General features: G+C 33.1%; 1 protein-coding gene across 2 annotated transcripts; it reads left to right on the top strand.

Moving 5' to 3' along the window:
• The first annotated feature begins 50 nt into the window (after positions 1 to 50).
• Positions 51 to 10,574, top strand: LOC144450788 (uncharacterized protein C7orf57-like). 2 transcript variants are annotated; one of them, XM_078141507.1, is made up of 7 exons: positions 51 to 158; positions 853 to 910; positions 2,916 to 3,104; positions 3,308 to 3,410; positions 4,146 to 4,433; positions 8,481 to 8,786; positions 9,552 to 10,574. In XM_078141507.1, exons 2-7 carry the CDS (start codon positions 895 to 897, stop codon positions 9,655 to 9,657), a joined length of 1,008 nt encoding a protein of 335 aa, XP_077997633.1. In that variant the 5' UTR covers positions 51 to 158; positions 853 to 894; the 3' UTR covers positions 9,658 to 10,574. The 2 variants fall into 2 exon arrangements, with proteins under 2 accessions (XP_077997633.1, XP_077997634.1); XM_078141508.1 differs by having other exon boundaries at positions 4,146 to 4,415.
• Positions 10,575 to 13,446: the final 2,872 nt, after the last annotated feature.

A 13,446-nucleotide genomic window follows, 5' to 3' on the forward strand; every position in this document is an offset into this window, starting at 1 on the left:
ACAAATCAACATACTGAATACGCGACATGGCTCATTTGCATATCACTACAGGCAAAACAAGCGAAGCAATCGAACGTGTCAACACATCTTCCGACTAAATTTGTCCGTATTTGAGTGAGTTTTGAAGAACATTGTGGATAAATTGAACAATTAGATACGTAAGTACATTTAAGACTCGACCATGTTGTACGATTGTGTGTGCGATCCAAAAAATCAAAGAAAGTGCGCGTCAGCAATCGTGGACGTAACCCAGTCGCCATTGCTGTGCTAAATCTCATGACAGACTACATAATTCAATGAAGTCGTTGCCCTCGTAGTCGTACTGTATTTCAGTTTCCATCGTTCAGTATTTCAAACAAACGGTATTTTCCTCGGATATGTAATTTGTTTTCTTCAAATTCTCATATTTATTGGTAGCCACCCTCGATTCTGATGTTCTGAAATATATATCTTCATTCGAATATCGACTTGATAATGATATGGGAATAAATTCTGAATACGTGATTGTGAGTGAGCATCAATGGTATTAATAAACGGTCATAATTTCAGTTGTCAAATACAAATTTTGAGTTTTGCATTTATGATGATAGGGACCGAATTATAAATACATCGTCCTATAATTTATAACTTGAAAGTTGGACGAGATTCAAGTCCGATTAATTTTTCAAACTTGACCTTCGATTCACCTTCGCCTATAAAAAGAACGAGAACAAATCAGAACCTTTGTGTTTAGTTTTTAGAGAGTATTTTTTGAATATTGTGTATTGTTCACGGATTTCCAATCAAAATTCTGTGATGAATACGATATTTACAAAAATTATTTGTTGATGTGCTTATTTTTTTTATTTTCAGGTATTTTTAGAATTTCCAAGTTCTTTGTAGGATATAGTCACCATGAGTGGTATGCAAGGTAAGCACACTGATCTAGAACTTTCAAAATATCGCTCATTCTCTACTGTACCATGGAGGTAGAATATGACAGTTGTACACATCATGGATGTATTAAGGGCATATATATGTATGTATTCATACAAATGTAGAACCCTCTAAATACAACCATTGCTGACTTAAAACAGTTAGAGTTACTACTAATTAATATGCATATGGTTGTGTTATCAGGTGCCAGACAATATGATCTTAAATACACAGTAACTGTAAAGTACATGTAATAACCAGATTTTATAGCTCTGGCAGTAGTAGTGGTTTATTTTAGCAGACATCTAGTCAGATGTACATTGTAAATATTTTCACAATGTATATATTTGACAATATGTAAAACATAGGTTAACCTGTTTCAGTTTGCTAGTGAAGGCTGTCAGTGTACAGTGTATACATATACTGGTACTGGGTAAATAATACTAGACATTATACGAAGGCTTTGATTTTGTACATGTATGTATTTTAATGTATTTGATGTGTTAATATTATCAATCACTGTTTACACTGTCAATCTCAGGAAACTATTATAATATAAATTGGTGAAAAAAATTGTGTTGTAGGACAGCGTAGTATTTCTACTCCATGTGTGTGTTTTCTAATAAAAGGCAAAAATATTTGTTGGTCAGTCAAAGTGGTAATTTAAAATGTATTTTCATGTTAGCCAGGACATAGTAAGGTAACTGGTGTGGGAATATTAAAATTTAATGGGTCACAAATTATTGTTTGTCAGTAACGTGTCAAATTAGATGGCATACTCTTTGTGTACGTGTATTTGTGGAGTGGAGATAATGTTTGCATCAAACAACCAAAAGTGTACAACACAGGCATGTCCCCAAGTCATAACCAAGATAACATATTTTTACTGCGTTAGCGTATATAACTGTAAGTGAAGTGCCGTGGAAAACATTAATAAATAGTTTTGGAATAAAAACATTTGGAGGTTTCCAAAGATACAAAAGAGATGATATTGACTTGTTGATTAAGTGACTAAAGACATTCCTGTAACAAGTACCAACAATATTGTAATTTATTCTACTTTGAAGTCCAATATTTAGATTAGAACTGTAAGTCGTCTTGGTTCTTGAACCTCAGTTTGTCCCCATTATATAGTGTTTGTGAATGTTTATACTCTAGTTTGTTGCTTGTCACCGTATCAATTTGTTTAACTGTGTTTACTGTGGTATTGTTACCCTACAACTCTCTCACCATGCAACTCAGATATTTTCCATTAAGGAATGATTTCGTTGGGTTGGTTTTTAGAAATCATAGATCACAGTCATGACAAATGACATTTTGATAAAAAAAATCAGACATGTACATCATTGCCATATTAAACATAATATATATTGACTAAAAACGTTCATCAACTTGGTGAATCATTAGTCTACTCTAAGGCTATCCATGGCTTCAAATCATTTCTTGTGAAGTGAAGATCATAGATCTTGAGATTCAGAGCCACAGATATCCTCTAAACTAGTGAATCACATGAGTGACAAATTTATGCAGTTAGTATATAGTATCGTTTAAAAGACTAGTTTTTGAGCTGTGATCCCCTAACTTGGCCTAAGAATGACTTTTAACTATAGTTACAGCAAATGACTCATCAACACAGAGATGGGACATTATCAAACTATCAAATATCGACTCTGGGCTCAGCTTGTTATACTGCCACCTAGTGGTATGCTGTAGATATACAGCAACTGAAATTCACTCTGATTCGTTTTGACTACATTGGATCAAAAATGCAATCATGCATACTGTACAAATTTAATGTTTTATTAGCATAACTGAACTAGCCCTAGCCCAGAGATTTGTCATAATCCCACTGTTTCAGATATGCCTGTGTGATAGTGAGACCACAACAGTCTCCGGGTTGGAACTCTATAGATTCAATAACATCTCTTTCAGTTGTACTACAGTGCCATTGGCATTACTTTGTTGTAACTTCTCACTTCAATAATTTATCTTATTTCTAGATTGGTTTTACCATGCACCAGCTAAGAGGCAGGAGAAGGAAGCCATAAATTATCCGGCCGCTTCACAGATTCCGGGACTTAGTGGTGTTGTGGTTGATGAGAGGGAAGATGAATTTGGAACTAAGCGTGGCTATTTTAAAGAAAGTGATACCAAATATGTACGGCTTGCTAAAATGGGAGGTAGAAAAGGTAAGTACATTTTTAGATTCAAATTGAACTAGAAACTTGAAAGAGAGTTATTGTATATAATGGTGGCAGTAATCATTGACAGCAGGTGTGTATATGTATGTGTATATATGTATGTGTAATTGGGCCATCTGAAATATATTAATCTTTATGCATTTACCTAGTATAGTATTTTTACTCATTTGATTTCCATTCATAATATACAGATTTACTCCGATTCCGTAGTCCTAAAACTTTATCTGACGACCCAGTTCCTTATCCTAGACCAGATTGGCTTGATTGGGACCAGGAAGCTGGACCAGATGCAGGGTAAGTTTGTTATTAAAGCAGGCCACCGTGTATTCTGTCTTGTTAAACTTTATAGTGATTATTGTCTAGCAATGACAACGTATATAAACAGTAATGCAGAGTACATACAAGAAGAAATGCTATGTTGTATGTATGTATGTATGTGTGTGTGTGTGTGTGTGTGTGTGTGTGTGTGTGTGTGTGTGTGTGTGTATGTGTGTATGTGCATGCGCGTATGTGCATACATGTATGTGTGCACACGTGTGTGCGTGCATGCGTGTATGTATGTATGTATGTATACATTGTTAACTATGTATGCAGTTCCCAACATACATGAACATAATTTGCATGCTTCATATGTACAAATGTATGTGAGTATATAATTTATGATTATAAGTTCAAAGGTTACAAGTTGCAAGTAATACAGTCCCTATAGCTATCAAAGTGTAAAATCACGTTTTGAATGAAATGTCTTTTTCACATATCAGAAATACATATACATGATAGATACACATCTAATTGTATTATACATTCAGATGTGGTCTGTTGAACGTATACAGTGCCTTTTGTTTAAGAAAATATACCTGAAAGGATTTTCCTTATGAAAAATTGTTGTCTTAAAGTATACTGTATAATTATTAAAAAAATAGTTTTTATTCCTAAATGAAGAAGCACACGGCTAAAGTGGGTTTGTTTTGTTTGTTTTTTTGACACAAGTTGTCAGAGAGTTAATAATGATATTTTTTATTTATTCAGAGACAGAAAAGTATACCTGCCAGAATACATGGTATATGATGAACACCATAGTGATCCCGATGCTGAACCATACATGCCACGACGACCACCCTACTCACTCAATGATCAAGTCTCTGTATTTGAACGTGAAGGTGGTGCCAGGAAACCAATCGATAAAACAGTCAAACTACCAGAGATTAAACGTCCTGGTAGAAGACATTACTCAAAAAAAGACAACGACAGACCAGCGGGTAGTGATAAAGCAGGCAAGAAGCAAATCACATCAAACAGGTGCCGTTTTCCTCCATTGTGAGTTCAGATTTCCTTGTCCATTTATTTGTAACTGCATGTGATGATGCATGACATGACTAAAATTAATCAGTATCCGATAAAAAAAAATATTAAGATGGTTCTTGGATCAGCATTTTTTAAATTATACTGGTAGTTCTCGAACTTGCACATTTCTAGGTGTTCCTTTGTAGCACATAAATACTTAGATTTATAGTAAACTAGTCTGTAAGATACGACATGTTGTGCTATACCTAAAAGTCCTATCAACCAGTCTAAAGAGAAAACTGATAGGGCTGAATTACATGTCATATCTTACAGTGTAATAATAAACTTGATAAGTGTGGAAGTTACTGTAAATATAGTGATAGTATATATAAATAATTTTTTATGATGTTATATTAATTTATATAAAATAATGTATGACAGAATAAATGCATAAATTGTAAACAGTAACTTGTTTGTAAAAGTTAGTAAATGAGATTAAGATTAAAAGATTAGTATTGAGGTGTAGAATGAATACATGTATACACATCATAATTATGAATAAATAGTGTATTTTATGTAGATAATGTAGAAGATGGGTAGATAGACAGATAGACAGGTAGATAATTAGCTAGCTAGATAGCTAGCTAGATAGATTAGCTAGCTAGATAAATAGCTAGCTAGCTAGCTAGATAGATAGTTAGATAGATAGATAGATAGATAAATAGCTAGCTAGCTAGTTAGATAGATAGATAGATAGATAGATAAATAGATAGATAGATAGATAGATATAGACAGACAGACAGACAGACAGACAGATAGATATTGATCGATAGATAGATAAATACACATAATTAGCCCAATTAGTGGATAGATAAATCCGCAGAGAGACTGATCAATACATACATACTAAAGAGAGAAAGGAACAATTTACATTGAAAAAACCCAAATAAATATTGACAATTTCATCTCATTTCCAAGGACATTAGTGATTACAGATAATCTGATTAAAACTGTTTCCTATTGTCTTGTCAGTTTGGAAATCAATCAAAACAACTAAAGAACAAGAAAGTAGATGGATATAGAGGAACCTTCACAAATTTTAAAGATCAAATTTTTTCATGACAAAGTTGGGAGGACTGAATCAGTATAATGAGAACTGTTGATCAAGAACGAGTTTGACCATCTGCTTCATAAAATTCAAAAATGCATTCAGCTAGGTGTGGTTTGCAGTGATATCATGCATATAACAGCATACCCAGAACCAACTCACCCCTATGACTTCCTTGTATTTGGTACCACCCTATTGCATTCTTGATGTGGAAGAGTCCAAATAGTGAAGTCAGGGTGGGAAGGTTACGGCTGCATGAAGTCATTCCTTTTCGTCAACGATTTCAATCATATTCCCTGCATATTCATTGGCTATTGTCACATGTCACATGCATATCACATGACTATTATGTTACAAATAAATGGACATCATGTAAGAATGACCACTAATTATACAAAAAATACCACATGCATCTCAGCAGTATGTGAAATATGAACCAAATTTTATGATTTGCCTTCTATCATGAAACCAGTGAATTCACATGATTAAGCAACAGATCTGTGATAGACAAATCTATGAATTTATTTTTAATAATTCATGACTTTCTTATTAATCATGATTTCAAACAATTACTGATTTAGAAAAACTGTAAATTTAATGTAAATCTGTGTTTCTGCTCATGTTTACTTCTGTGAAAAAGTACAAAATTTACATTTGATCCAAGCTGTGTTCATAGGTTCATGTGAGTAACTTCTAAACATGAAATGAAAACAATGTACAACTTTATATATGGTCATTCTTACAACTAGCACATTATCACCTTAGTAGGGGATAAAAGCTGCAAACATTGTCTGCATAATCTGACAGTGAATTTAAACTTGACATTGTACTAACAGAGTTCAAGCTTCTATCATATACCCTCCTTTCCTGGAGGGTCTATGCTTCATTTACCTACAAGCAGAATGCGCTCTTTTTGTTAGTTTTCAATTTTCAGTTCAACCTGCTCAAACAGAAAGAAGAGCTGGAAGCATAATATTCTGCTTAGTAATGAAAATTTCTACTCACAGAGTCAAATTTTACTTACATCTCATCAATAGTAAGTATACCCCTGATGATGCTGATGTCAGCAAAAATTTGAGATTCACTTCCAAGAATTTATTTGACTCTGTGAGTAGAAATTTTCATTTCTAACCATGAACCCAGAGTTCATGAACATTCATTCTCACATAATATTCTGCATTTGTCATTCATTCAGTGTTCACTTCTGTTGACAGGACAGACTAGAAGCTGTCTTTATTTCCCTCTAGAAAGAAAGAAAGCCTGCAAGCTTTCTTCAATTGTCTTATGATTAACCCAGGGTCATTCCTTCATTGTTCACTATACAGAGCTAAACCGCCATGGCAGATTAAAAGCTGCTAGTATAAGTAGTACTTCTTAATTTTCCCTTCTTACTCTAGTCCTCTATAGAGAAAGAAGTAAATCCTCCAAGCATATTTAGATTTTCTTAAGATTAAATCTTGGCCATTCTGTTCAATTCTCCATCATGTTCAATCTCCTTACTGACATTATAACCTGCAAGCATGTTTTTAATTTCTGTAAATTATAACACAATGTCATTTAATAATAACTTTGATGAAAGTTTTTATAATGTTACTTTCTTTGTCCAAGATTATGATAAAATTTCCTAAACAGCTGAACTTGAAAGAAGCTTTTGTACATTTGGCTATTTTTGAACCAAAATTATGACAAAATTTCATAACTTAACTTTGAGAAGACTTTATAAATTTGTTCAATTTTGTACCAAAATTATGACATATTTCATAAATGTGGATTATTTCTATGGCTGATCTAAAACTAAGTTGCTATGCAAAAAACAAACCAAACAACTTACCAAAGGATAATTTTGAATAAGTAAACTTAAAATAATCGTATCCAAAAGTTTACACCCTTCAAGGAAAGGATTAAAACTCCTGGCTAATCTTATTTGTTCTTCTGTGTACACTTTTAAGCCTCAGATAGACTTTATGCTTGAAGAAGTACTCCATTGAATATCTTAACAACTAACACCTGAGCATAGCAACAAAGCCAGTCATTTACCTACTACCATAGCAACTAGCAAGTTGCCATGGGTTGTATTAGTGCCCCCAAGGCATTGCATGAAATGTTGCTACAAACACCCACCATATTTACTAAATATTTGAAACATTAATTTGTTATTTTCTGGTCTAAATTATACTAATTCTTAAAAGTTATTGAATATCATTTTGTAGTAATTGTCAATGAACTGTATTAATTAATTGCAACTTTGCATTCCTGTATAAAACTATAAAACTAAAAGCAATAGTTGACAAATATAGTAAGTGTTGTAGTTAGAGTGTTTGGAATTGGGCACCCCGAGATATTGATTTCAATAAATTAAATAATAAATCACAGTGAATCGATAACTAGTGGTACAAGCATTGAACAACTCCAAGTGTTTTTGTTAGGGTTTGGTAACCCTGGTAAGAAGGGAAATGTGGGTAAACATACATAGAGATTGTTGTACCTATTATCATCATTTTGATTTGGAAATAGTGGTTTTACTAAGGCTTATAGGGGTATCTGGTAAAAATTGCATAGATTTCTATATTAGTACAGTAGTTTTAAGTTAAAGTGATTAGTTTCTTTGTGATTTACCCCATAGGATTATTGGAATGCTAAACAATGTTAGGTGTGTCATAAGAAATTACTGTACATCTCAGTTTTAGCTCAACTTACCTTGGCAGGCATACTGTTCTATTCACAGCTTACCCTTACATGTACTTGTACATGGCTTGTAACTCACTAATCATGTTAGCCAAGAGACATGACTGTTTAACATAACATACTGCGCTTTTCAGAGCCAAGACTTTTTGCTATATACTCCCTGCTCTGCAAACACATATAAACAATGTCTTCTTGGTATTACCGTCAGACTGGACCATACAAGAATGAAACTGAAATATAGTAAATCTTAGGTAACAAACAAAGTATTCTGTTGTTCGTTTTTACAGACCCCAGGTGAATGAAAGTGAACCAATTATGTTTGGTAAACTCCTTGGTATGGGTTATCAACAAGACTGGATGAAAGAGAGGGAAAAATATTACGACCAACATCATAAAATATTTGAAAACAGGGCAGGTTTAAGTAACCAACCCAAAGAAAAGACAAAATCAGAATATCAAGATATTTTTGGCAAGGAGGAACAAAAGAGAGGATCAGGAAAGACACACAGACATCCAGCTGCCAGGACAACGACGGAGAAAAAGGAATATGAAGCTGTAGCAATTGAAGATGAGGCATTGTTCAAACTTAGCAAGTATGTAATATACTTTATGTTTTTGTCTCTTTCTGGGATTAATAAAGAAGGTGTGAGGGTGGGGTGGGGGGGGGGGGGCGCTTACTGAGGGATAATACTACAGATTTTATAATGTGATCCATTTCTCATATTTTCAATCCCATTGTTACTGTGGTATCTAAAAGTTGATATGAAAATACTAGTATGTTGATTTTCATTCAAGTCATTCAGTTCATAAATTTATATGCTATTTCAAAGACATCATCTTTGCATACACAGAAGTCTCTCAAACACTTCAAATAAATTCTCAGAATATTTTGTTGTGGTTCCTAGACAGTCAAATATAGTTACATTGGAATGGTAAATGAATGCTACTCAATTCATCTACTACAAACCTTCATCATGCAATACTCTAATATTATATTCAGCATGAATGTCTCTCTGAACGTACATCTCACTTGTTTCTGGTCGGAACGTAAAGTAAAGGAAGCCATCTACATCGGAGACCATGATTTAATCAACTACCATCAATTTAGTATAATGGACATTGTATTCCACTAGTTTCGGAGAGACAGTAACGTATAGCGCTGAATCATATCATCATGTGATCAAGATCCGTAGTAGACGGATTTGAACGTCGCATTCCTTTCTAATTTACCATTCCAAAGTAACTATATTTCACTCTCAACTTTTAATAAATTTAGTTCAGATAAATTAAAATCTTGTTCCCATGATTATAGATCTAATAATGAGTAATGTCATTCTCTCTCTTTCTTTCTTAACCAGATTCAACAAAGTACCAGCCAAAGTTGATTGTAATAGACCAAAAAGAGATAGTGCCCATAGAACAGCTGTAGAATTCCAAAGTCAGCCTCAAGCCATGGAAGCTTAACATCTCCATCATCTTCATTCAACTTTGCGTTTGGATCAATCACAAATTGTTTCCGTCCAACTTTGGTCTACAGATGATGTATCAGTTTGGAATCTTTATTGCAATACTTGATCATAGTTCCAAGCACCCCTGTTTTATTGAATTGCTTGTTCTTACATAAACATTACTGGAAGATTGTATTTTAAATGAGGGCACAGAGGGTGAATTCAGAGGGGCAAACTGTATCTGTGAACATTTTGATTGAATAATAAAATATTTTATCAGGTATTATTTGCCAAAGAAAGTGCAACTTTTTGTTTATTGTGTAAGTCCCAAACATGGGTAGTATAATACCTGAGTGATAATTATTTGAAAAGTTATCATTTACTTTTTTTATTTTGAAAAATTTCCAGACACAAAATAAGATTAATGTAATATACCGATAATAACAGTTTTACAGAATTAGTACATCTCACTTTTTAAATATTTTTTTGCGACAGAGCTGTTTTCAGCTTCAAGTTTTTTGAACCATCATAAGTCGGTCTTTGTTTGTTTTTGTATACAGAATAGATCTTTGTTTGCAGGCATTATATATTTAAAAATAGTGTAGTTGTTGGCATAAATGCTGTGGAATATCTTCCAAGAAATTTATTTCCATTAAAGGCAGTACTTGACTGGATTTCATCTTTCTGATACTAGGTATATAGAATCTACATACAGAGTATTTTCAGTGGAAATATATTTTAGGAGACACAAATCAAAATGATTTTGTAGTGATACGAAGTATTCCACAGAACTTCTAGAACAATGTATAAGTTTGTAATGTTTGTGTACAAGTTTTAAATTCAAAATATGTATTAAAACCATGACATATGTTATAGAATAGTTTGTACAGAGTGTGTAACTGGTATTATTATTGAATTATGTATATATTTACTCCAAAAGAAGAAATATTGAATAAATTCAAAATTGAAGTGAATTATGTTTGACTTGTTGAATGACATTGTAGTGGAAAGTGACACTATAAATTCACTGATTGATTGATTGATTGATAGATTGATGATTTGTGTATCGTGTAATATCCCACAGTCCGGTTATCAGAGAGATATAAGATTTCTAGGTTTGGCCACTAGGAGTGCTCTTCTAAATTTGTTTTGGGGGCCAGAAGTGATGGCCAGAAATGTTGAGTATTGTAGTGTAAAGACAGCATACACAAAGTTACCTTATTGTTTTTATAGTGCTGTACATTGTATTAATAACTACCAGTAATCAAAACATACCTAATCACTACTGTTATACATTTTGAGTTTTAAGAAAACAAGTTCTTTTTCACATATTTTGTTCATGGCTAGCTTCATGCATGGCCATAGGATAAGTGGCCATGACCAAATCTTAGCCCTCACTATGCCAAAACACAGCTGCCTTCTACTTCTCTGATCAAAATAGAACTTTATAAAAATATCAAAGCTTACTGGTATTGACCATATACAGCAAAACTGTGTTTATATTTGAAAACATTCCTGTTTGAATGCCATGGATACAAATGGCCAGGCCATCTCAAGTGCTGTATTATATGTGACACTAAGTATGTAGCATAAAAACCTTGGCAGTATTTTGTAGAATGCAGACCTCTCTCAATCCCAACACTGAGGGTGTCATCCGATACAGACTGACATGCTAGTAATATATATCGTCATGATTTCAAATCATTATAAAAATACAGATCATGAATTGGTCACACTCAAATCTAAGCAATCAGTATTTGCATCACAGAAAGCCCAGGAACCATGTTACAAACAAACAAACAAACAAACAAATAAAAATAAATAAACAAATATACATGGTACATGGAATATCAACTATATACATGTATATATGTATATAGGGGCTTGTAAGTTGTATACTATTGAAATAATATACAATCTTTCTATATCCAGTCATCCATACAATTGTACAAACAAGTGTTGTTTGTATAGATAGCATATAAAAAATAAAGCCTCTTACCAACTCCAGTTGCCACAGGTGGTACAATAAATACAGACACAATATATGCTAGTAATTACGACATTTAAAATTATTTATTTTCTCTTGAGATAATCCATAACACTCACTGAACTGTTGAAAGTCTGTTAATTCAGTGTAACAAACTCAAACACCAATAATATCAATAGGATTATACAGTATTCTCATGAGCAAGGTCACATAACAAAAACGAAAGTTTCTTTAAAAATATACATGAGGGCGCTATAACCATCATCATTTCTACTGGCTGCTGTAAAATCAATGTTAGAAAATATAAAATCATTAAAAAATTGCAATGCCCAAAGTGCTCTTTATTTAAATATGTTCATGTTTTTTGGAAGACATAAATACATGACTGCTGATAAGTTGCTAAAAATAGTTGTTCAACCCTTTGAAATTCTCGGGAGTTAAAAAACACATAGCTGCAAGTACCAAAATACACATAGCTCCAACTGCTAAAATACACATAGCTCCAACTGCTAAAATACACCTGGCTCCAACTGCTAAACTACACATAGCTGCAAGTACCCTTATACATAATGTACTACCTGTACACTGCTGAACTTATTTAACACTCCCATCACTACGCAACACACACCCATCTGTATAATTTACAATATGCAAACTACAAGCTCAGAACCAAATGCCTTCACCGTATACAATATGTCAGATATGTATGTACATTGCACGTCAGTACAGTCAATTTTAGTTATATAAGTCTTTTTAATGATAACTTAAAAACTTTTAATATACATGTACAATGATAACCTAAGTATATGTATTACAATCATGACACCCAAGTAAAATGATCTGTGGGCCACGTATATTTATAGCATCCATATTATGTATAATATACAGTTTCAATTGCTTTAATTATAAATCTAAAACATGGCCCTTACAATGTAGTCAATTTTTACGAACAAAGTTGTCAGCTGATGGAAAGCTGACTGATATGACTAAAGTGAATGATAGTGTTACAACAGTTACTGTAATTATAGTTAGCTCTCAATGAGATCTAGACAAAGTTTTACATTCTCATCTTATATTTTTGTACTTGCTTCTTACTGGTAGCATTGTTTACAGATTGATTACATAAACCATGAACTGGACTCAAAATAAACCATGAACTGGACTCAAAATAAACCATGAACTGGGCTCAAAATAAACCGTGAACTGGGCTCAAAATAAACCGTGAACTGGGCTCAAAATAAACCGTTAACTGGGCTCAAAATAAGTCACTGTACTTTTACACCTGATATGATTAAAACTATGAATTATTATAGCACTCAATGAAATAGCTAGACAGTAACTAAGATATGTTTTGTTGCCCTCAACGGCCTGATCTATCTAAATGGTTTGACTAATGTGTGAGGGTGTCTTGTCACGGCATACATTACAGACTACATGTACTAACCATTATGGCTGTAAGATACATCGTATCACTCCATCCTCACCTGCCTGTTCTATGAAATGGCTGACTGATGTGTGAGGGCGCCCTCTGTCATGGCATACATTACAGACTATGAAATTGCTTTTAATGTTAGAGGTTGTAAAGTAACAGTAAAATTTAGAATATGCATTTTAGTTTTCCTAATTTTAAGTTTTCAAATAGACACTAACAGTCTTCACTTTGCACAGCATTGACTACATATTAGAAGTCACCACCAATTTCTTGAAAATGTTTACAATTTTTAAGAATTAAAAATCTTCCTTAATGGTAACATTAACTTTTGTTAATGGCCTTCATTTGACAAACTTTATCTACAAATCTACAGTATCTCTATAAGC

This window comes from Glandiceps talaboti, chromosome 20, assembly GCF_964340395.1.
Source record: "Glandiceps talaboti chromosome 20, keGlaTala1.1, whole genome shotgun sequence".
NCBI classification, from domain to species: Eukaryota; Metazoa; Hemichordata; class Enteropneusta; family Spengelidae; genus Glandiceps; species Glandiceps talaboti.